Source organism: Rhinolophus sinicus, chromosome 7, assembly GCF_057876585.1.
Source record: "Rhinolophus sinicus isolate RSI-liver-muscle chromosome 7, RSI-T2T, whole genome shotgun sequence".
Classification (NCBI taxonomy): Eukaryota; Metazoa; Chordata; class Mammalia; order Chiroptera; family Rhinolophidae; genus Rhinolophus; species Rhinolophus sinicus.
The window spans coordinates 42,781,288-42,807,052 of record NC_142507.1 but is presented as its reverse complement, the minus strand read 5'-3'; the positions used below and the strand labels follow the sequence as shown (position 1 = coordinate 42,807,052).

Genomic DNA, 25,765 nt, shown 5'->3' with positions numbered 1-25,765 from the left:
GGGGTGGGGGAAGGGGAACAGGACTTTATTGGGGAACACTGTGTACTTGTTGTCCTTTCAGTCTTAGTTGTGGAGGGCGCAGTTCAGCTCCAGGTCCAGTTGCCATTGTTAGTTGCAGGGGGCGCAGCCCACCATCCTTTGCAGGAGTCGAACTGGCAACCTTGTGGTTGAGAGCCCACTGGCCCATGTGGGAATCGAACTGAAGCCTTTGGCATTAGGAGCACGGAGCTCCAACCGCCTGGGGGCCGGCCTCCATGAGGTGTATTCATTCCCAAGGCCCAAAACTGAGCCTGACATAAATCAGTTATGCAACTAAAATGTTGCTGAATAGATAAATGACTTTAATAAATATGATTCTTTACTCAATATTTCTCAACTCTATCAACCAAAAATGTTAAATAAAAATTCAAATAACTTAAAAATTCCAGACATCTACATTTTTACAAATTCAGAAGGGATATTTACGTATGACTCTGTCTCTGTTCTTATCACCTAATCAACAATCAGAGGTAGCACTGAAATAGTTAATACTTAAGTAGCGCACAGAGAACTTTCTAATGACACTGTTAGAAAGAAATAATTTCTCCCATGCATCTGAAAAAAAACCCTGATGATTCAGTTCTGGAGAAGAAAACACAAAAGCATGCCAGTTATATTTTAAGTAGTTTAAAACAGCATTTCCAGATAATCCCATGTTAGCAATAGCTACTAAATTAACTGGGAAAACAGAGATTAATGAAGTAACGTGCACCATTCTTTTACGTATTGAAAACAGTTATTTCTACCATTTATGTTGGATTATTTTGAGTGGAACAATAAGTTTATTAATCTCAGAATCAATTTCTATCCATTGCATTAATTTGTACCCTGTGAAGGTACGAATTAAATATATTTATATTTACCTCTCCGTTTTTCCAAGGCTACCTGATAAAATGTCACACTGCCCTTTTCTTTATTACGACTATATATTCACCCACACTATTAAGCATCCAGTTCCATCTCTTAAAAAAAGGCACCTCTTACTGACCACAGAATTAAATTGAGGATTTGTTTCAATGGGTGGGCCAGGGCACTTTACACAAATAAAGAATGAATCGCTTTATATCAAAAGTCTTTGACCCATTCAGCTTCTAGATCACCATGAAAAATGCCACCATCTTACTTTTCTTCCAAGTACGAAATCTAAGAATCATCTGGAACCCACTCTCTCTTCTCTCCTTACATCAAGGTGTAACAAAATCTTCTCTTCTTATGCATTTCTCAAATTAATCCCTTCTGCTCCTCACATGTCAGAGCCTGACACTGCACCCACTGTATTTTACTGCTCTCATTTTCTCAAACTTCTAGCTCAAAGCCCCTCTTCCTTCTCATAATTTCCAAATGGCACTATTAAAAAAGCACCAATCTATCTAATAATTATCCAAATTCTTCTAACTTTTCTATAACCCTTTCTTATTAGGTCTGAACTCTCATTTTTACCGCAATCCTTTGTGCTCTATTGCTTCAGTAGTCCCCCTCTAATAACATCCCACCCTTAGGTGTTCCACCAAACTGCTTCCCATGTCTCACCTCCCTCTCCCAATTCCTGTGTGGTAATTGGAACTTCCTAATTTTACCTACATTTTTTTCACCTATCTTCCTTCAAAAGTTTAAGGGGAGATTCATTTGTCCAACTTCACTCTACCAGGGTAGTAATCATAAGAATATAAAAAATGGGATCGACATAAAGGAACTGCAAAGACAAAATCTATGTCCTGGAGAGGGAGAAGCTGACGATAAGTCTGGAGGCAGAAGGGATGGGACTGAGCCGGGGACAGGATATGCAGGGGAGAAAAGTCTGAAAGGTGCCAGAGACAGGAAGGAATGGGGAAAGTTTGACTTAGAAGATTTATTCTTAAAACAATATATATGTAAAGGACATCCTATATCAATAAGAAGAAAGGATGAGGGTAAAGCTACAGAGATTTTTGAAAGAAAAAGGGCAAAAGAAGCTAAGCTAGATGGTCTCGTTCTCAATAAAAGCAAGGTAGGTAAGCTGTAGAGAACAGAGGGGTAGAATTAATTTAGAAAATCATCTTCTAAGCAATCAAATAAGAAGTGTGTGTACAGGTGAGCATACATACATCACCAACAATGTCAGATGAAAAACGATTTACCAGTACACACTCTATTCTAGAATCATTATATTTGCCAAATATATTCTAAATATTATTTTTAAAGAGCAAGCACCATATCACATGCCCGCCTATTTCTTTCCATGACATATACATTATGGGGATGAAAAATGAGATGGTGATTTCTTTGCAAGATTTTTTTTAAAGGCTAGTGAATTGCTAATGTAAACAAATCATTATCATATGAGTAAACACCTTCAGCTCACATACACACTGATTTTAAAAATTAACCCTGAAAGATGGCTGACCTTTGAAAAACACCGTGTCACCTGATGCCTTCTCTTTCTTTCATTTTGACTAAACACTTAAAAGCCATTCCACAGAAGGGACCTGAGTATACTATATATACTATATTTTATATTTCTGTGCCCTCAGGCACAATGAATTTCCTCATCCGTAAAATGGGTCGATAGAAGATACTTAGAACAGTACCTGACACATAGTAGATATTCAATAAATGTTAACCAGCTATTATTTGTGAAGGCTGTTTTCACTGTTTGGAATACCAACCAGTGATGCTGAGGCCCAGAGAATTTAATTTAATAAAAACTCCTTAGATATTGATGTTGGTTCAAAATCCCAGTAGAAATGGTATAACTATGTAGCAGCTGTTCCCCAATGATAAAACCCTAGATGGAATCTGGATTCACACTCTTAGAAAGCAACTTGTAACCTAACAGCGACGGCAAACTACGTCAGAGCATGAGTCATTTTCTCCACCCCACCCTGAGGAACAGAAAAGGCTCTCTTCCTGAAATCTATTTTCAACCCTAGATATGCCTGTGTACTACCTGTCCCACACTTCTCACCCATCTGTCCCTATACAGCTCTCCTACCGCATGTACTAGTGGTTATTCCAGGGGCACTTGAAACATCTCCTTCTCCTTTTAAATACTTGCTTTCCGTGGAGAAAGCCTGGCACTTCTAAAAGTCCAGGATTATACCTGGAGCACAGCCCCCTTTCTGGAGGTTGGCATATTCAGTCCCAATATGCACTATTGTGGACGACACTAACCAGTGCTAGACCCAGGCACGCGCTGGGTCGCTCTACAGGCCCCCGTTACCAGACAGATGGGGACATATGAGTAGGGTAGGCGTAGACAGCTTCTCTCCACGTAAGGCCGGAAGATTGGCCATCAAACAAATCAGCTTTTTCTAACTTATTCTCACCTTTCGCATACAACTCAGTCACTTACAAAGATTTTTTTTAGTAAATGATACCATGTAGTAATGAGCTCTATGAAGAGTAGACTTGAGTCCTAGCTCTGCCATGACTAACTGTGTGACCTTGGGCACGTCACCTAGCTTCATGATGCCTGTCTCCTTATGTATAAAATGTGAAGAGCTTTGGCCTAGATGTGCTCTATGGTTACACTCTAATATCCTGTGACTATAATTATTATAAGGCGAAGAGCAGACTAAATCTCTGACACACAGAGGTTCAAAAATCAAACCATGAACCCATATCTTCCTATTCACTCCACTGTGCAGTAGCTACCACCATAACCCAGGGGTCAGCGGCCTATGTTCTCCAATCACGTACTCCTGATCAAAAGGCACAAAGAGTAGAAAGAATCAGACAGTGCAGCAACAGTAAGGAAGTCAGGGTTGTCTGACAGTGAACCCCCTATATTCAGGCTCAAGGGTTCTCTATAATTACAGTCGCAAACTAGCAGACCATTCAAGTTAGATTGCTATTCTTTAAAAAAAAAAAAGTGAATATCCATAACTAAAGATCACAGTCCACGCTAGTTCCAATCATAAGATTATTGCTCTCAGTGATTCATTCCTTTTTATTGACAGACATAAGTAGCTAACAGGCAAAAATTCAGATTAAGGTGAAAAATGACATTTTATTCAAATGCTTTTGAAGGTACTACTCTTAAAACCCAGTTGTTTCCTAATTCAGTAAAAGAAAAGGTTAGCAGAATTACAGATAAGAAAAATGTCATGGAACAAATAAAAATTGTTACTAAAAATAAAAATTGTTAGTCTTTTTTTTTTTTAACAAAATTTTTTTGTTTGTGTCTGTAACTGCTGGATACTGAGACTTCAAATACAGATAAGCTTAGAAATTTATGGTCTCGTGGGGGAAGTTAGATCTATTTTTCTTGTGAAATTGGCAAGTTTCCTTAGCCTAGAATATCAGAATGGTATTTTTTTGCCCAGCCCACTGTCTCTCTAAACATGCCAAGCCTCTGCATATAAACATCCTTGAAAATCCTATTCAGTTCAAACTTCAGCTCTTTGCCGAAGCCCTCCCCATTCCCTCGGAACTACTCCCACCAGATGGCTGGCATAGTCTTCATTCCCTTCCAGCATCCGTCCCAGAGGTTAATTTCCGCAATTGAGTTCCATACTGTCCTTTCCCAGCCACCTCACCTGATTTTATTTCTAGGCAGCTCTGGCTACTATAAAAAAAAGTCATTTGACTATCTTTCCAGTTCCTACTCTCCTCACTTTTCCTAAGCTGCTAATTAGTTTTCTTGGTTTTAATTAAAATGGTAATGAAAACTCTTTTTGGTGCAACCCGAAACCCCTCCCACACGCATCCTTGTCCCTGAAGTCACTCTGCCCGGGCTCAGCCTCGTCCTACAGGCTCGTGTCAAACACCATAATGTCACTACTTGGTCAAATTACTGTAATTATTTGGGTTTGCACCTACGTAGGACTCCTCGAAAGCACAAAATAGTGCCTTCTTTTTGTGTCTCTCCCTCCCCTGCCCCCATCTAGAGCATAATCTAGGACAGAGTAGGCACATAATCACTATGGGATGAATGGCTTGAGTTTCTGTGAGATTCATTGGTTACCTAATCACATTTTGTAAATGCCAGTTGCAAAGGGTGGAATTTTTGATGTGGGCAGTTAACAGGAACAGATTTCCATTCATCTGCTGTCTTTACTCAGCCCCACACCCAGTCCTGGCTATGCCTTCCACTCTCACCCCACAACTATACCTGACAATACCGGGGGTGCCAAAAACGTACACCAGTGGACACTTTGGTCAGCGTTGCTCAGGCAGTAGTTCGCTGTAATCAGAAGTGTTTGGACGCTGATGGGAACCACTTTGAGCACCTCTTGTAATTGCAGAAGTCACACGTGACTTGTATTCATCTTTTGGTATCAGTATACATTGAGTATTACAATTTTAATAGTTTTCCTTTCTTAAAATGTGTATACATTGTTTTGCCCCTCCTCTGGATATTTGGGTTCCCTCACAAGCCTCCTCCTATTCTCCCTGCTCCCCTCTAAACCCTCCTCTCAAACCCTATCCCAGCTCCCTTGTACCCCCATCCACTTCAGTGCAACTGCTACGAATCTGTCCTGTCCACCCTGTGTCCCAACACTTAAAAGTATATGAAACATAGTGAGTACTCATTAAATATCTGTTCAGTGAATAAATTAACAAATATCTTAAGGGTAAAAGATGGCAGTGAGTTGCGATTAGGACAGAGAAAATGGTCCCTTCTCTGAAAAAGATTTTTCTAGGAAGCAATCACACACCAATCATCAAAAAGGCTTAAAGCGCATATAAGAAATTTCTGATAAAACTTAATCGATATATATGAGACAATTTCAGAATATCTCCCTTCCCATAACCCCTTCTAGAGAAATCTCTACTTTGCTTCCTCAGTGGGCAATGGTCTACAGGATCTGGGCCACTCCCTTCCCTGTGATTGGATCAGGAGTAAATACCTAACACAGGAGTCACCCAGTCACAGGCTGACAAAGGGCCTACACCCTGCACGACTTAGCTCCAAACGATGAGTAGGACCAGTCAGATTATCTGACGAATCTGCACAAGGAGATACAGAAAAAATTATCAATCACAATGTGTGAAAACCTACGCTACCACTATAGGGACTTCATGCTTCGTGCACATCAATGTCATAAAGGAAAGGATTCAGGAGAAGTTGGTCTGGCGAGAAAAGAGAATAGACAAATGTACAGACTTCAAGATGCCATGAGAGAGGAGAGAGGGCACACACAAACGAAGAGACAGAGAGTGAGGAAACCAAGGAGACAAAGAAGACAAGACAAAGGAGAACAAGAAAAGATAAGAAAGCAAAAAGAGGCAGAAATAGTGAAGACAATGAGAAAGAGAGAAACAGAAGGAAGGCAGAGGCAGCAGCCTGGCCAACACCAGACCTATCCCAGTTCCTGCAGCCTGATTCCTCCACCCTTCCTGCATTCCCATAAAATGTCTCTGAATTCTAACAGTAATTCCCTCCCAACTTTTTGAGCTGGCTTGAATCAGTTTTCTATTCCTTATGACCAAAACAAAACCAAAAAAAAATGGAACTGCCTTTAAGTTAATTAGAACCATTTATCCTTTTCTGGCCTCTAAGCATTTTAAGTTGGTTTTATTAAATATTGAATACATCAAAGGGAATGTTTATGGCATATGCATAACAAAAACACCTGTGCACCTGTCACCAAATATTAAACATTACCAGTTATCTTTGAAGTCACCTATGTATCCCTCCCCAATATAAATTTGTTTTTCATTAAATATTTCTAGAAGGTAAATATGCAATGAGGGAGGGGAGATATTAAAAAAATCCTAACAACCAAAATATGTCCGGCTTACACAGTAATGTATGGTTTGTTCAGTTTCGCATCGTTCTCCGATTACAGGCACACGAGACTATCGTTTTAGGAGCCTTAGAAAGCAGAAAGACAATAGTCATTTTCACACTCATAAATCACCTACAGAAGATGTTGGTTTGATTAAGGACGAACAAAAGAGGCAGTTCACTTAGCCAAGTAGCTCTCCTCAGAACGTTGTCACTTAAGAATATGAACAGTAACCTGAGTGTCGCTACAGATCATTTGTTCTTTTTGGGCACCCGGCCAATTAAGAGGGAGAAATGGGGTTTCTGCCTTAGTTTTGAGGGATATAAAGAGATTGCTGAAGGGAGCAGTCATTTGTGAGTTAGGAAGGGGATTAATTTCTGGGGTGGCCGCAGTGTTCTAATTTTGGCCTCTGGTGAGTAAGTCTCCTTTCACTTCTCTGAAAGCAGGTCAACAAAAAAGCCATTTTGATGCTAACACTAAATTATATGGCATGTACATATGACATGACCAAAAACTAATTTTGCAAAGGTACATTTCTTACTAGCTCTGCCTCAAAACTTTCCTGTGAGACAGAAATGTAAAATACTCAAATCAACACTCTCTGAATGCCCTGCATCCCTTTCCCGTCGTATCTCCTCCACCCCTCCTATACCAACCCTTCATTCCTGGCAAATCTAACTACTTGCTCATTAGTCTTGTTTCTGAGTCTTTGCACATACTATTCTCTCTGTCTGGATTCGCTTCTCTCTAGTCTCTGCCTTGAGAGTTCTTATTCATCCTTCAAGGTCCATCTCAAATGTCACCTCCTTTGGGAGGACTTCCCTGATATGCCTGTTTCTAATTTGGCTCTCCCTTCTGTAACCACATTCCATATATATTATCATTGTTTACTTGTCTAGCTCCACAGCTTGAATTGCTTAAGAGTTCTGTCTATTTCTTATTGATATTGCCAGTCCAGGAAAGTACCTGTGTCCACGTAAGAAATCACATGTAGGACAATCAGATACCTAATCATAAGCAGCTTGATAAATGAGCCTCTTTTGGGCAGCATGACAATGAAAACCAAACGGCATACAGAATAGCTTTCACTAAATGCAATGCAGGGTCCTGGACTGGATCCTGGACCAGAAAAAGAACGTTAGTGGAAAAACTGCTCAAATTCCAATAAAGTGTGAAGTGTAGTTAATAGTAATGCATCAGTATTAATCTCTTAGTGTTGACAAATGTACCACACCTGTGTAAGATACCAACATTAAGGGAAACTTGGTGAAGAGTATACAGGAACTCTATGCACTATCTTTGCAGCTCTTCTGTAAAAAGCTTATTAAAAAACCATTCAAGTTATCTAGAAAAGTTAAAATATTAATGAGGACATGAATGTGGATATTAATTTCAACCATAACAAAAATAAAATAAGAAACATACTTCTCTTAGACATAGAGGAAGGAACGAAACTATTTTTCAACAACCTGAAATGAACCAAAATATGTGACGATTTATTAATGCTGCAAAATGGTGAAAAAGATTTACTCATTAAACTGAAGTAGTTCGATTGTTATTTTCCGAAATACGTAACTCAGAATTGAAATGACGCCCACAGAAAGCTTACAGCTGCCCCATCATATCACATGTATCAGAACGTTATCTGTGTAAGTCAGGACAGTCATGATAGCATTACATCCAGCAGAGCCCCGTTTTGAAGTTAATGATCCCCATGTTCTAACTTCAGGAAACAGAGGGGGAAATGTTCTTTTATTAAAGGTAAGTCACTCTAAAACAATTCTTTTGTAATTTACAGTAATTTGTAAAATGTAATTTTTAAGGTCCTGGGCACAATCTATTTCCATACAACACAATCCATTTAATAAGAAAATAAAAAAACGAGGGCTATCAATACATGACTAAAACAGAAATCCAAATACAGTGTTCCATTTCCATAATAAATTCTTAGAATTAAATGGAATACTATTTTAACTTTAAAATCCAACTATTTCAGGTAGACTAGTTACAAGATGACACAAATCAAGCTACCTCAATAATTTCAAAGAAGTCTGATTTGCACGCTCCCTCTATCAGCCATGTAATTAAGTGTTAACAGCAGGCCACACGATCCACCCAGAAAATACAAACACAATTTAATATATAAATAGAGTGTATGTTTTGATCATGGAGAGGACACATCTGTCTCTACCCAGCTGTAGATTTACATGAACAGCAAGAAAAATTCAGAACACTATCCACTTTTAAGTTAAACCAAAATTTTTTGAGATGTAAAATACTAACATCATTCAAAAAACTAAGATTTCTGTGTGAATGTTAAACATTCACCCATTTGAGAAGTAGATTTGGTAACAAAAAGACATGGCAACGATGAACACAGTAATATCTCAGCTAATCCTTAACAACCTTTCTTAAACTTTCAAGTATCTTCCAAGTTGAACTTGGAAATCCAAGGTCATTCTTATCTAAAGACTACACCCTCCTGAAACTTGTTTCTAAGATCACTAGGCCATTATTCAGGCCCAAGTCAAACAAATTTGGTCTTTTTGGTATCCTCTTTCTTTACTTAAGTTCTTATCAGATAGATTCATTTCTGTTACAACTTAATAGCAAAACATGGAAAATAGGATATTTCATTTACATAGAACCCTGGATCAAAACCAGTACAATTAAACAGATCTTAACACAGGTTATTCAGTTCAAGCAGCTTAAATGACAGAACTGATCCATATGCTTGCAAGCAGGTAACAGGATAGCCTGGATGGATAAAGGCTTAATGATAACTAACTTGCTAAATACTGACAAAGAATTACACCAAAACGAAGCAAAACTGGAGGGGAAATCAAATACTAGAACAATTTCCTTTTCTTTATTTTTCTTTTCTTTACATTCTCTTGAACATTTACATTATGGGCACTTTATGAATCTAAGTCTTTCAGGTTTCTAACTACCTTCCCAAATAGCTTTATTACGTTAAATTAAGTTCAAACTCAAGAATAAGAGAAATAACACAAAAATAAGCCTCTTTATAACTTGCTAAAATATTCCACCTGGTTGATAATATTAACTCCAAAGACAAGGGACCCCTGAAACCAGACCTCTTGTGCAGAAAAAGGAAACTGAAGCTCAGAGATTAGGGCGGATCTTCCAATTTTCAGTCTTTTTGCTCTTTGCCCTATATCGCGTGGTATCTCCTATTCCTGAATTGAGTTACCAGTTCAAAGAGATATACTTTAATAGTCTACCGTATTCTGTTGACCAGAAAACAAATTTTAAAACAAATTTCAGAAATCTGAACAAATTTAGCGCCCACTGTCTAGACATTTCTTATGAGACCCACGTTTGGTCTTTACTGCTAATATACTAGCTCCCGAGAACTTAGAGCATCTTTTACTCTCCACTTCCCCTAAGCCCCACCCCCCAATACAACAAAACCAAACTAACCAAACAAGGAGAACACAGCATGGATAGCTCATATCTATGAGCAATCTGCTTTGCCAAATGTTTTTACCTACTCCCCAAAAAAAAACTCTCTAAGGAAGGTTATTCACAAGGAGCAAAACCGTGCATTTTATCCCTTCCCTTAGCTTTGGAGAATTTTCTGGTACTCATAAAAATGGGGGCGGGGGGGGCGAAGACAGCCAGGAAAAAGCAGGAATGATGAAGCATAGACCCTGTACTGATTTTATGCATTTAAAAAAATCAATGCCTGAATTAAAATCGAAGGTAATTAAATGCAGGTGACTAACTATTCTGAGTTGGATGTGCTGATAATGGGAGTTCAAGACCCTGCACCCTACCTCAAGTTGAATTTAACTACATCTCTCATCCATACAAAATGGCAACTTAATGTTGAGAATTAGCAGGCATATTCTTGTGAATTGATGAAAAACTAAAGCAGCGTTATGTTTAGTTCTTCAATAATTCCATCCCATTCCATTAAGTCCAACTTCAATGGAATGAGTGCCTACAAGATGCCAGGCCCTGTCATCTATTAATCGTTCACCCTCTAGCCATGCGTGTTAACAGAGAATCTGACCCACCCAGGCCTGGAGAGGGTGAGCCTTGTGGAACTCACAACACCCCCTCAACCTTGCCCTAGTCCCACTATGCTGACAAGATTGTGATGGGCACCGGGCAAGGCTGGGCCAATCTGATATTCTTTCCCGGGAATCTGGGTCAGAAGACGTGAAGCACGTAACTACCAGGTCAGACAGTGTGTGAGCCAGAGGAGGCAGAGAAAGCCGGGGTTGAAAACTGGGAGTGAGCAGAGAAAGCTGATCTGAAGAGGTGACTTAAGCAATAAAGCGGAGCAAGTGACCATAGTGCTGTAGGAGAAATGGGAGCAGGGGGCACGAATCCCATAGCACGTGCATACAACCTAGCTGGTGTTCATTTATCCATCCTTGGATGTCTGATGCCTGTGAAGTTGCCTACTGTGCCCTTTCAACAAACCCCTCCTTGACTGGAACAGGTATAAGGGAGTTTCTATCCTGAAAGGCAAAACATTTTAGCATTATAATAGGTTCTGCAGCAGATATAAAGACAATAAGTAGTTCTCAGCCCTCAGGTACCACATAGTTAGGAGCAGCCAAGTATACAAATAACCATAAGATCAGGCAGAGAGACTATAAGAGGCATAAAAGTACTATAAGGTTTCAAAGAGAAGGACAGATCATATTCAATTAAGAACATCAAAAAGGTTTTATGAAGGGAACTAAATAGTAATCATAATAGATAGATGATGGTCTGGAATATTTTTAAAATGTATTTATAAGAAAAAGAAAATGTTGGAATGATAAGTCACTCAACAATAAAAAAATTACTTTTATTGGTCCATGAATTCCAAAAATCTGGTAACAACTGAGTCATAAAACTTGGCGATTGACTGGTTAAAAATGAGAGCAAGAGTTAAAAAACAAACAAACAAATCCCATTTTCAGCCTAGGTAATTTTGAGATGATGATTCTGGAACAGAAAATTGCATTGCAAGCAGATTTAGGGGAGAGAAGCGAAGAAGGGAAGCAAGTTTGCTAGAAAGATTGCCCTGAGGTAAGTGGCAGTGAGCAGTTCATTATCTCACTGGGGAAACGGGAAAAAAAGGAGCCATCTGACATACAGAAAACGCATTTCTCAAAAATTCCAAGTAAAAAACTGTCCTCTCAAAGAGGAAATAAAAGATTCTTCACAGTGTCTAGATTTTTTCTTTTGCATTTTGAACATTCCTGTTTTGCACAGCTACTTATTTTCCTGGTCCAAGATGAGGGACTTCAAAAAATGGAAGTTAGGCAATATTGTGGAAGAACCTGATGAAACACTATGGCCCCTCTCGCCAGAAAAATGTATGTAACATAAATTTGCTAACCATTTTAGAAAGGTCATGGATTTTCTGAAGCACTAAGGGATACACATACCCCAGGTTTGTTTGTTTCTAATACAGTAATATTTGATGAACACCTATTATGTGCCAGGACAGACAAGGGCAAGTAAATAGATCTCAATGCAGACTAGTTCGATAGCTTCAGAGTGATGAAGTAAAGATGACTTACGTGTACATCAGAAGAGGTATTCTACAGTAAGAAAATTCTTTGTATACTGTGATGGCTATATTTTGCTTATAAGAATAGCAAAGAGGACAACTTTAATTTCACATGTGCGTTATGATATGGTTCAAGCAAGAGCATCTGTCTGTGCAATCTATTTGAACTTGTTGACTTCACTTGCTCAAGAATGTAAAAAAACTTACTTAAAACAATGAAACTGATAAAAATTAAAAGCAAACACTTTAGTAGTTTGATTTTTACTCACTGCTTTTGAAGTTCCCTAAGTCATCATGTGTTTAATTTTGTTTTTAATTAAATGTACTATTTATAAAGTCCTGAATAAAGGTTTTTCTAGACATTTGGACAAGTTCTACTTGTCCAAGTGCTGCCTGCCAAATCCTGCCATCTGGAAGAAAGCCTCAACGTTTACAACTGTATTACAATAGGCTAGGTCCTGAGGGGCTCTCTGGTGGTCAATGTAAATCAAAACACCCACAGAAGATGAGACACACCTTAAATTTCATTAACTAACCGATCAATACAGACAATGCTAATGCCTTGAGCACTGTGGTTTCTATTAAACATATGAAAGGCCCCAGGAGCAATGGAACATTAGTTGGTTCACGCTAGTTAGTTAACAATAAATACGTTTCCCCAAACATAAGACCTAGCCAGACAATCAGCTCTAATGCGTCTTTTGGAGCAAAAATTAACATAAGACCCAGTCTTATTTTACTATAATATGTCTTATAGGACATAAGACCCCATCTTAAGACGGGGTATAAGATAACATAATGTAATATAATATAATACCTGGTCTTATTTTACTATAAGACCGGGTCTTACATTATAATATAAGACAGGGTCTTATAATTTCAAGACCCGGTCTTATATTAATTTTTGCTCCAAAAGACGCATTAGAGATGATTGTCCTGCTAGGTCTTATTTTTAAGGAAACATGGTATTAAAGGAGCACCTACTATGTGCCAAAGACCATGCTCATTCACAAATAATACTTATTATACAGAGACTGGCAATCTAGAAATACAATTTGAATTCACATGTTCTGAAAGATCAGGTATTCAAACTGAAAGCTCAAGCTCCAATACCTAACTTTCCCCCTACATCCAAAAAGCTGTTACCAAGGCTTCTGCAATCTACAAACCACCAAACACATTAACACGCAAAGACTAGCACGGGCACCCAGCTCACACTGGAGTCCAAAATTAGGTTGTGGTGCTGCATCCTGTCCTCTCGGGCTTTACATCACGGAAATTCGGCACTTCTCCTAAAGTGACTTCTTTTTCTCAAAATCCAGTTTTAAAAAGTAAAGTTCTACTGCTTACAAAAACCATTACTCCTACGTATTGTCCAACAGATCTCTAGAAAATACTTATAGTGAAGAAATGTGACTTGATTTATCGGTAAGCGGATAATGCCAGGGCATTCTAGATGGTTTACTGAACTCTAGAAGCCAGTCTCTCAAAAATGTTAAAACTAATCGTGCAGAGTAAAATGCATCTGACTGCACATAAATGCCACTTAAAACGCATATCAAGTAAAATAAACAGTAATTCCTGAAGCCAGGATTTTTAGCTTGAAGAGACCAAAAAGATAAAACATCTCACCAGAAGTCTCTCACAGCCTGTATTGTAAATATGCCAGTTTCTGTCATTTATCCTAAGACAATTCCATTCCCACTGCACATCAGCCCTAACAACTAGTCAACAAATACCAATGTGTATCCTCTGTTCACTGCATCTTTTGCCACAAACCTCAAATAAGCCAGTCCTTAAATTTCCTCAGCTCACACCATCTCCCCTTTATAAAAACAAGCAGTTATAAAACCTTAAGAAAATAAAAATGATCGAAAAAGGTGGAAAAGTATACAGTCTCTGTACTCAGGTATAAAGCTCTTTTTCCTTTATCCCTGAAAACTTTGGATTTATCTCAACCACACACTTTCGTGTTCCTGGATAACCCAGGGTTCCTCCACCTCACCAACAGTTCAAATTGCCCACTCTCTAATAAATGACGGGGTCCTTTTGGGACCACTCTGCCCTAGCCTCTCTTTCTGTTTATAATAATTATTCAAGCGTTCCAGCTACTTACCCTGTCTGAAAATGTCACCACGCTCTCACCTCACAAGCCATCAAACAAGCCCACCACACTATCCCGTCCTCCTAGCTACCAACACACTCCAACCCCTTTCAAACCTTCCCTAACATCCTTCTCTTCCTTTATAAGCTTCTCCCACATACCTCACATCGTCTAAATGTCCTATTGCCCCAAACTCTTCGCTAAACGCAATTCCAGCACGGTCACACCCTCTCCAGCCTAATTCCTACAACCTCCAAACCCCAACCCTTGTACTTCACGCCCGCCACCCCTTCGGGGTCCTTTCCCTCTGGGCCCCCAAGTGCCTAGGCCCTCCCGACACCCGCCAGCCCCGCCCCCAGCCCCTCACCGAGTAGCAGCAGCTTCACTTCTTTGGCCGCTTTCTCCCCGTCCTCCCGCAAGTTGCGGTCGATCATCTTGCTCCGCTCCACCGCCGCCTTGTCTTCGGCGCTCAACGTGCAGCCCATGGCGGCGGCGGGAGAGGGGACCGGGCCCGGGCTCACTCACACACCGCGGGGACTGCGATTCGGATGGCCGAGACCGCGTCTTCGGCTGGGCGGCGGCCCTCTCCGTCAGCTCTCTGAGCGCCCGGAGAAACCGGATATCCGGTGTGTACGACACTTCCGGCAACGCCCAGCGGCCGTTCCTGTTTGAGCGTCTCTAGCTGGAGTCGAAAAGGTGCAACCGGAAGCGGAAGTGGGGGGAGCAGGAGAAGGAGGGCGAGGCCTCGCTGCGGTTCTCGGGGAGTAGTCGGGTCCTGTGGCACTCACCTTGCGGTGCTCGACGTTAGACCCCTTTCACCTTTTCGGCTGCCTTATGTGGATAAATGTAAAAAAACTGGGGACCAGCTTCTTTACTTCATGGCGCCCTCCCGAAGTCACACAACCCTGTTTTGGATGGGTGGGTTGCGGGGGGGGGGGGATTCCCAAATAAGAGCCCATACCCCGCACGGAAATTTCTGCTGGGAGTTTCTCACTGGCCAGAAAGCCCCCTTTGATCTCTGGATTTGGAAACTCGGGTTCCCTGCCTAAGTTAGTGGAGGACACGTTCTCTGCCGGGGTCGTCTAAGCCAGATGAGCGCGAACTCCAGAGCCTGGGCCCCCGCCGCGCGTCACATCCGGTGTCTGAGACCCACCGTGCCTAGGACTCGAGCGATCACTTTCTGCCTCCTCCTCTAGCCTCTTGCCTCCTGCTGTCTGGTCCTTGTGCCGTGATGTACGAATTTCGGTGGGCTTGAAAGTTGCCCAGCCACTAGGTTAGCAAAGGGCCACATAGTAGATCCTACCTGGAAGGTAGGCGTGTCGTTCCTCCATAAAATTTCCATGCTGCTTTTCCCAATATAAGCCTGTTCCATCGCTCACATACCGTCAGGGGCTTAGGACGTCTGCCAAGATTAGTTAATCTCAGTCCTGCACCCCAAAACAAACCAGTGCATCCTGTGAATCTCCTGAAATTTCCTGTTGTGGTACCACACAAAAAGGGAAGTTCTAGTAAAATTGGCCTCTCAACTCTAGCATCATGTGAAAATTAATGAATCCCCTATGAAAGCCCCAGATTGATGGTCTTTTTGTCACTCATAATGTTGGGTACTACCGGGAAGGTGATCCTAAGTTATCTTTACTAACAGACCCACAAATACCAAACATTACAGAGAGGGGAACACTTGTAGCCCCCAAAACCTTTCCCTGTGATTAAAATTACTTCCCTAGTAGAATCTGAACCTTAGAATATAAGGTCCCAACAGAAAAGTCTATATAATGATTGAATAATTAGATGGATTTCTTGAGAGCCACCTTAAACAGCCTCATTCCCCCATAGCTTAATACCAGTTCTTCAAAGTTGGAAGTCTCCTACTCATTCCCTAATACCTGTTAGAATAAAAGGGACTGCTTTCCCCTGATCAGTGCTTACAGGGAGAAAGGGCAAGAGGTAAAGGAAGAAAAACCAGTATTTATTGAGTACCTGTTTGCCAAGTATGGCTAGGTGCTTCCACATATCTCTTAATCCTCACAACAACCCTGTGAGGTAGGTAATGTTATCCCCATTTTTACAGATGAGGAAATAGGCTCAGAAATTAAACATCTTTCCCAACTTCACACAGTGAGTAGGTGTATCTGTCTGACTCCAAATGCACCCCTTTACTACTATGCCACTGCGTTACCTGGGAAAACCTAACAACAAGGTTTTCATCTAGGATTGAGGGTTACCCCAACACGACCAGGATGCAGGAAAAAGTAACTGACAGGACGGTTACTGATTCTTCAGTGGATTAGGGAGGTCAAATTGTGTCCAGGAACAACTTGCACAGCTAAAGATTACACATCGAACTTTACCCAAGTGATCCTAGTGGCTAGAAAACTCTTAGGAGGTTGTCATGGCAGAAACTGTTGGGAAAGTTCTCAGCATAATGGAAACTTTTATTTCCTTTGTAATCTACTCATAATAAATGGCAAACGAACCAGCATATGTCAAATTCTGTAATAAATGCCAGTGAGATCACAGTGCCAGGAAATTTCAGCCTGAATTAGAGTTATCCTTGAATTTAAATTTTTCTTCTTTGATGTATGGGAAGGAAGGATTGGAGGGCAAAGTCAAAGGAAAAGGCAAAATAAATTAACAAAATGGCTGCCAGACAATGTTGAATGTCCTCCCCACACCCCTTCACCCACTTACAGGCACCTTTCCTGTTTCCACTGGACACACACTGCCACCTACTGGCAATGCTTAGGGCCTACTAGCAGATCAGTGATGTTTGGAAGAGTTTTCCCCTATCTAGGAATGAGATTCCTCCGTTATGAGTTTATCTTAAAAGGGAGGAGAGAGGAGAATATGTTTTGCAATCACAAAAGACTCTCCTCGTTGTATATGCTATCTAACGGATTTCCTCAATATAATAGGCGCCAGACTAGAGTAAGTCTAGTGGTAGGAAGACAGAAACCTGATAATTTTCCTAGATCTAAAGGGGGAAAGCTGTTTGCCTAGTTTAATTTAATAAGGTATTTTTTCAAGTAGAGTTTCATTTACAACCCCCACACTTTACGTAGTCTGCAGGGAGCCTCCGTGTAGGTATCTTGCTATAATGGACTGAACTCTCATAAGTTAGAACCACGGACATATTCTCCAGTACATTTCTCACACACATTCTATAGCGCTTCACCAGAGGTAAATGCTCTGTAAATGCAAGGTACCTGGTCAAATTAGACTGAACTCCTTGAAGGCAGTGACTCCACATCCCCTATGTGGGTCCCAGAAAATATTGGGTATTCAACTATTATACACTGAATTGAACCGAAGGAGTCAAATGTTGATAATCAGTATAACTTTTATAATAAAAATTATTTATTGGCTGTTTAAAGGGGAAACTAAACCACTCCCACCGGGCCGTATTCCCTCCCCTTCAATGCTCAGTGAGCCAGGAATTTGTTCAAATACAGACCACACCATCCTCTGGTACTCCCTCGACCCTTTAATGTTACCTGATTCAATTGAGGGAAGTGGATGAACAAGTAGTCCCAGATGGATGTCCTATCCAGTTTGCAATTATTCCCCTTTCCTTGAAAAATACCACCACCGATACCAACCAACACAGTTCCTACAGTCTCAGTCAGCGAACAGCTGAGCCCCACTCCTGTGCCCTCTCTCCAACCCAGGGCTGCAGATAGGAGAGAGGTTTAAGTCTTTGTCACTGAAGCTAATTTTGAGAGCGAAGAATGGGAGTAGGGAAGCATTTAATGGACCATGGAAACCCCACCCTACCCGTTCCCAACCTTAGTCTCTGTACCCGATTGTCCAGGGGGCTGGAGGTGGGTCACTGCCATGAGGATAGAGATCAGGGAGGCCAGTCCTAGAAGGGAAAAAAAAATATTTACAGTATTATTGGTCAGGGTGATTGCCTGGCCTCTCTGTAGCCAAACACCTTCGCAGTTTAATGCTAGCCGCTACTTTCAACCATTCAACCCCCAGTCTTTCCACTTCTTTATCCTAAAAGACAAGAAGATGGAGCCACCCTGTCTTATTCTTGCCTCTGCTGAGCTCAAGCCCCAAGCCTATCTCGCATGTGCAGGAGAGAGACAGAGAAATAGAACAGAAGGGCTGTTCCTGGAGGGTGAGAGAGAGCTGCAGTCAGCTCTCCTGTCTTCTGCTCTCTGTATTCTGATTGATACTTCCATTGCTTCTAGATAAACTCAGGAAAGGAATGTACCCTGCAGATCCTCTCACTTTAAGGAAACCTTAGGTCTAAAACTAGGCAAAGATCTATTAATTCAAATGGAAACATTTGGCTGTAATTTAGTTCTTTTTAAGGAATTTAGTTAGTTCTTAGCAAGGAGATGGAAAGACATGGGTCATTTCCTTACCTTGCTTGGGCGCAATTAGTGTCCTGGACAATTACACTGACAAATGAAATCTCCTAAAGTGTCCCCAGAATAACTCCAAACCTGGACTGCTGCCCTGGATCCTCCACCTCCTACCCTTAGCGAGTTTCCCTGCTTCCTGAGGCATGGAAATTGCACTCACCTTCGTGACCCTTTACTCTCATCACCAGGTTCCCTCCCCCAGTAGTCAAAGATCACAGCCATGTCCAAGGCATTTGCCACCTGTCCATCCTGTTGGCTCTGTTCCTGACCCAGGAAACACCAAGCAAAAGCTGTGTGCAGAGACCCCAGCCCCAGCCCCAGTGAGCCGGGCAAAGGTGATCCCACAAGGTGCTCCTTGCAGTCCTAACCAGCTCCCAGCCCCATTTCCCTCCAAGTGTCCAGCGGCCCATCATGATTCAGGCCGAGGGGAGGGGGCAGGACGGAGGTAGCTCTCTGACATGATAATGTCGCTGGTGAGTCGTTGCTCCAGGAACTCAGAGGTCTCCTCAGCTATCTGGCCTGGAATTCGAAAGTCAACCGCAGCTGGCTCCTGCTTGGGGCTGGGTAGGGGTCGGGAAACCCAGGACTCCGTGGGACAGCCAGTCCCTTGAAGGAACTGCAGGAAGTTTTCCTCAATGGACCCCTCCCGGCTAGGTAGCCTCAGCTCTTCCTCTGGAGCCTGCTTGAAGAAGCAGACAAACTGCTTGCTGAGCTCCCCCCGGATCTGCCGATTGAGACACCCGTAGAAGAAAGGGTTGGAAGTGAAGCAGAAGTAGCCAATCCAAGTCACCACATTCTCCACCTGCCCAGTCGAAATGGGCTGAGCACTTAGGGCAACGTAGAGGTGAAAAGAAAAGTAGGGCAGCCAACAGAGCAGGAACTGTCCCCCCACAGCCAGGAGGACCACTGCCGCCTTCCCTCCCCCAAACGTCCGGTGCGGGGTGGTCTGGTGGGCCCCCGAGCTGGTGACCATGGTGGATCGGCTGCTGAGAGACTCAGAGCGTTGCCGGGGCGTCTCCATCCACGTGGGCAGCGGTCCATGCTGCATGGCGGCCACGCGGGCCACTCGGAACATGCTGCAGTAGACCACGAGGATGAGGAGCAGGGGCACCAGGAAGTAGAGGACAGCGAAGGCCACCACGAAGAGCTGGCAGGAGGTGCTGCGGCTCCACTGCAGCGAGCAGCCCGGGGGGATGCTGGGAGCTCCTTCCTCCCTGGAGACCCTTCCCAGCACTGGCACCGCAGCCATGGCCACGGCCTTCACCCACACCCCCACCAGCACAGAGGCCACCAGCCCCAGCGTCATGCGCACCTCGTAACGCATGGGGTGGACCACATAATAGTAGCGCTCCACATTGATGGCCGACACCGAGAGAATGGCCAGGCTGACGAAGCACACACTCAGAAACAAGTAGAGGCGGCAGGTGACCTCCCCAAAGAGGTCATGGTCAAAGAGGGCGGAGCTGGAAAGCATGGCCAGCGGCATGAGGGTCAGTGCAGCCAGCAGGTCCACCAGGCAGAGGTGGAAGACGAAGACAAATTTTCGGAGAGCGGGTGTCTTGGCGATCACAGCCATCACAGCAGCATTGCCGGCCACAGCCGTCACGTCCAGCAGGAGCATAAAGAAGAGGGCCACAGATTCTGAAGCCACGTCCCGCAGCCCCACCTCCGGGACCCCACTGGCAGTAGAGGGACCTGGGGTTTGAGGGAGCCTCCCCAGAGTGGAAGAGTTCCCTGATGACGGGGGGATGGGTGAGGACTCCATGGGGCCGAAAGAGGACACCCAGGACACCTCCTGTCACAGGCCCATCCCCCATCCTAGTCCAGTGACCCTGGGATGGCAAGCCCAGGCCCAGGCTTCCCAATGCTGTGTGTGGGGATGTGGGGAGACCGTGCCTCCTGCTGGAGTCTGTCTCTCAGGCAACCTCTACTGCCAGCCTTCCAGGCTGGGCTGCTGGTACGGAGGGCCAGCCCAGTAACTCAGGGCTCAGGAGCTCATCTCTCTGAGAGGAGGTAATTCCAGGTCTGCGTTGGTGACTGAGAAGACGCAGGATGAGGGAGCCTTGGCTCCTTCTTTCCCACTTCCTTTCCTCTGTTGTCCATACCCTCCCCCCCTTTCAAGGACTGTTATCCAGAGATTCTATGTCCTCTGTTCCCCTTTCCCAGGGTCCTGCTGAGCTCTGGGACAGTGCCCCAGTTTTAAGGTTGCTTATGTAAATTTCCTGATTTCTTGTCTCCTCAGAATGGTCGGCGCTATTGGGGACAGCAGAAGGAGCACAAGATTTGGCTTCCAGTCCCAGGTCTGGGAATTACTAACTCAGTGACTCTTCTGAAGTTCAGTTTCCTCATAAAGGCATCTGTAAAATAAAGGGAATGATACCCACTTCACAATCGTGCTTAGAGGATACTGTGAGATTTAGAAATAATAATACTAATAACAAGCAGTGACATCCACATGCCAGGCCCTGTTCTAAGCACTCTGTGTATACTAACTCATTTTAATCCTCATGCAACCCTGTTGGGTAGATACTATTCTTATCCCCAATTTGCAATTGATGACACTGAAGCCTAGAGAGGTTAAGTAACCTACCGAAGGTCACCAAGCTAGTAAATGGCAAGGTCCGGGTACAGCCCCAGGCGGTCTGGCTCCAGGGCCAGTACTCTCCCAGCCCACCGTGCCATGCCTCACTTGTTGGTACCCTTCCACAGTGGCTGGAACATAATCGGAATTCAGTAAATAGTAGTTGAATTTACACCATCTCTAAAAATGTCTCTCCCTGCTCTGGGACTACCACTGAGAAGACATTCCCCTGAAAAGGGGAAGGATTGTGCTTTAGTCTGACAACACCACCCCTAAGACAAAGAGCTGACACTTTGGGAGTCTTAAGAAGGAGCAGTCAAAAGAAAATGTCCCAGCTAGAAGGAAACTGGGAGTTCAGTTCATCCAGCCTCCACTGCTCCCAAAGCCAGAAGGGCATACGTCACTTGAAAGCTGGCCCTCTCCACCCACTCATTGACTTCTCAAGGCCATTGTGTCCCTGCAGGTGGGAGAGGAGCTGGCCCTAACCTCCCACTCCCCAAGGCCCCAGATCTCTGCTCATTGGAGCTGACCACCTGAGGACCCCTGGCCCAAAGCCCTCTTGTTCTGGGACTGTTACCATGTCACAGAACGGGGAGGGAGAAGCAGGCATCTGTGTAAGACAGGGGTACACGTGAGAGTGGGTAGATGACTGCGACCGTGGAAGTGGGTGAGCGTGAAGCAGAAAAGAAAACTGGAAGAAACTGGGAGATGAAGAAGCCTGGGGTTTCAGCATCTCTCATTTCTCCAGATCACATGGCAGATCAAATATGTTTTATATGACTCATTGTCCAGGCTGAGTTTGTATATAATTGGATTAAACGGCCCAACTTTCAATTTCAAAATTTTGAATTTTTTTAATTTCCATGTACTATTCCTGCAGTTCAGACTCCCTCAGTATAGTGTGCTAAGGTATGCAAATGAGAGACAAACTATGGAGATGCCAAGATGGGTTTTCTGTAGATGAGTCACAAGTTTTCTGGGTCCCATTTTCCTCATCTATAAAATGGGAGGGTTGGACTGGACCATCTCCGTGGTTCCTATATATGATAACATTTGATGGCTCTGTGAGTTCCTGGGCTACAGAGGGCCTGGCAGTTGCTCAATTAAAAAAACCCATCATTTCTCTGACTGCAGCAAGGAGGCCCATGTGGGGCAGATGGGTCCCCATCCTCCTCCATAATTACAACCTACAATCACCCTTGGTTTTAGCATTGCCACTAACCTTGCACTTATTTAACTTCTAGCATGCCAGGCAGGCAATAGGTACTCAACACAATTTTATGAATTTAATCAAACTCAAATTGATCAGTTGAATGTCTGCTGCCAATACATACTCCAAGAACACTCAGTCAGTCAGCTGTGTGCCAGCCAGAAGCCGCTCTCCTGGAAAGAGTAACCTGGGCTCCCACACTCAAGGCAGCCCTAACTTTGGACAACCGCCTAGAAACGTGCCTTTCTCCCTAGGGATAACGGAAAGCTCATGTCACCGTTAAAATGGCCACATAGATTCAGGGGCTGCAGAAAAGACGAAGAAAGAGACCCAAAGTGAAGATATCAGCTTCTCATAAGACAGTCTACCAGAGAAAAATGCAGAAATACTAGGGAGGCATCCTGGCCCTTTGCTCCCCATGCCATGACTCCCTCATCCCTCCTACCTGAGAGCGGGGCCCAAGAGACGTGGCTCTGAGGCCCTGGGAGCTGAAAGAGCAAAGGCCCACCTGCATGGACCTGCATGGATATCAAGAGTCTGCCAGCAGGGCCTACCAGGGTCCCAGACTGAGGGAAGCAGACATGCTTTCCACATGGGGATGGCGGGAGTGCTGAGCAGCCATAATGGAGCCCTAAGCAAGAAAGCTTTGGATATTTCTCTTTTCCACAGCTCCCTTGGCCTTGCCGGTATATCCACACTGACTCCTAAATTCCAGGATTCTAACTGACCTCCTAACAGGTAGACCGATATACCTGCTCCCCGGCCCTCCCTCATTCCTGGGCTGGGGTGGAGGAGGAGAGGGCTGTGGTGTGAGTGTCATCGGGGAAGCCCGGGAGCCTCAGTCCCTTCTAGCTCAGATCATCATGCCTTCTCAGATGCTCCTCTCCTCCCATTGCTTCCTTCCAACTACACCTCCCCCACCCCCGCCCACCTTCACCTCCAGGACCTCTCAGTATCTGAAGGTTTTGCCACCCTAGGGACTGAGGTTTGGGCCTCTATCAGGGACCTGGTCAAGTTACAAATATCCTCGTTTCAAGGTACAAGCTGCATATCGATACCCAGCCAAAGGCCACAGAGGGTCAGTGGGCTTCATGCACCTGTTTCCCAGATACGGAGCTGCCACCCCAAGGACCCGAGCCTGGCCTTTCTTTAGACAAGAGCATGCCCTTCCTAAGCCAGGGGACGTTTCCAGGGGGCTGCGGCACCTCTCCCTGGCAGAGTTGCCCACACCCAGGACAGAGTTACCCATCGGCCTGGGTGCCAAAGGACCCATTCGTAGGACGTAGGGGACTCATCTTGATGACATGGAGCAAGACAGATGGAGAACCCTGTCTGTCTGCGGGATGTGGGTACCCCTGCTGGCAGGAGATCAACCCCATCTCTAAGCTTCAGAGATGCCCACACCCCAGTACTGCCTCCAGGATACCTGGGAGCCATCCTTGGCATAACTGCCCACCATAAGGTAGGATGGGCTGGTTCCCGGGACGCAGAGCGACCCTGCTGTAGGGAACCTCAGCACCCCGCACCAGGCCCCGGTCTTGCCCCCATTCCTGGCCTAGTCGGCAACTCCTACCTTTGCTGAGCAGCTCCCGGTTCCCATGTGATAGATCCTCTCAGCTGATGCTTCTCCAAGGCTGCTGAAGCCGGAGCCACTGCAGTGAGCGTGAGAGGCAGCCGGCAGAGCAGGAAGCTCCGAGAGCTTCTGGGTCCTAATGGCCTCCTACTTCCCACCCAGACCCTTGGAGCCACTTCAGGCACCCATGCCCTCAGGTGAGGCCCCCAGGATCAGCCCCTGCCCCTCCCACTGCCCTTAGGCTGCTTGAGTGGCATCTCAAAAGCCTAGTGGGGCCAGGTGATGGGAGGCAGGGGAGACCCTCCTGGTCAGCCAGATGTAGTGAAAAGAACACTCGCAGTCAGAACATCCAGGTTTAAGGCCTGGCTCTGGCACTTACTAGCTGTGTGACCTTGAGCAAGTCACTTCCCATTTCTGACCTTGGTTTCTTCTCTGTTCAAAGAGGATATAGGATAGATGATATCTGAGGTTCCTGACAGTCCTGAGATTGCATGGTTCTAGGTGACCTGGGAACCAAGGTGCTTTGTAGCAGGCCAGTCAGCGCAGACACAGAGCCCCGGGGGTAGGCCTGGCAGAGGCTAAGGCTCCAGAACTGGCCCAAAGTCTGGCTCCTTGGAAGCTGCTGAATGTGTATGGAGGACAAGCTTCAGAGTGACAGTCATGTTTGAAGAGGTGCTAAAGGCCTTGTCCTAACCCTGCACATGCCCCTCAGAAAGCACATTATTATTGTTTCCTTAGATTGTATGTTTCCTTGGTGTGGGCCTATGAGCACTGATGGAAATGGGGCTATCTATTAACACCAGCCCTGGGAGCCATTTGTGTTACCACCATAACCTGCTCCCTGAAGGCAGAGTGGGAGCCAGGTACTCAGGAAGCCTCCGATTGGTCTGTAGGACTGGGCAGAGCTGGGGAACATCAAGTATGAAGGGTCCAAAGCCATGCAGTGAGCCTCTGGTGGTGAGAGGAAGGGCCATGGCTTCCCACGAGCTATGAAGAAAACGATTAGTGCCCCCAGGTAGAGGACTGACACCCAAGGACAGGATCCTGACATGATAGAACGAAAGACATCCTAGAAGCCAAAGCACCCACGTTTCTGAGGCCCAGAGAGGTGAGGAGATTGTCCACAACCACACATGGCAGAGCCATGAGCCTAGACAAGGAAATCAGATATGATACCTACTCCTCTGCCCTGAGACGTGCCCATCCAGAAACTCTTTCTGTCTCTAAAAGGGAAGATAGGAAATTCTGGAATTGTTTACCAAACCCAACCCAAAGAGCCATAAAAGAACAATGAATTACCTACCGAGGGAACTCAAGAGGGGCTGCCCCAGGTCAACAGCAAAGAGGCCGCTGACTAGCCCAGACACAACTCAGGAATCTCTACTATCCCCAGTGACCCTTTCTTAAGCCCTTCTGAGTGCCAGGCACTTAACACACAGTCCCTTTAATTCTCATACCAGTTTTATGAGGCAGCCACTATTCACCTTAGTTTACAGATAAGGAAATGGGTGCCAGAGAGTACGTGACTTTCCCCAGATCACATAGTGGGTAAGTTCCGGAGCCAGTATTTGAACCCAGGTCTGTTCGAAGCCAAAGCATTTACTCCTTCCGCCAGGCCCCCATGGCCTCTCTG

General features: G+C 44.3%; 2 protein-coding genes across 2 annotated transcripts in view; both read right to left on the bottom strand.

Moving 5' to 3' along the window:
• The window catches only part of GNAI3 (G protein subunit alpha i3), a 32,817-nt gene extending 17,798 nt beyond the window's left edge, over window positions 1-15,019 (bottom strand). Inside the window, exon 1 of the mRNA XM_019730495.3 lies at window positions 14,763-15,019. Coding sequence (XP_019586054.3) covers window positions 14,763-14,880 — 118 coding nt within the window. The 5' untranslated portion in view covers window positions 14,881-15,019. The remainder of the gene's footprint in view (window positions 1-14,762) is intronic.
• A 1,324-nt stretch (window positions 15,020-16,343) lies between these two features.
• Window positions 16,344-24,243, bottom strand: GPR61 (G protein-coupled receptor 61). Its single transcript, XM_019730496.3, has 3 exons — window positions 24,133-24,243; window positions 18,929-21,125; window positions 16,344-18,257 (listed from the first exon to the last, which is right to left on the bottom strand). The coding sequence occupies exon 2, from the start codon at window positions 20,531-20,533 to the stop codon at window positions 19,178-19,180; it is 1,356 nt and encodes a 451-aa protein (XP_019586055.2). The 5' UTR covers window positions 20,534-21,125; window positions 24,133-24,243; the 3' UTR covers window positions 16,344-18,257; window positions 18,929-19,177.
• Window positions 24,244-25,765: the final 1,522 nt, after the last annotated feature.

Bases quoted from the DNA above. Each gene is read 5' to 3' on its own strand.
- GPR61 (XM_019730496.3), bottom strand. From the start codon at position 20,533: ATGGAGTCCTCACCCATCCCCCCGTCATCAGGGAACTCTTCCACTCTG.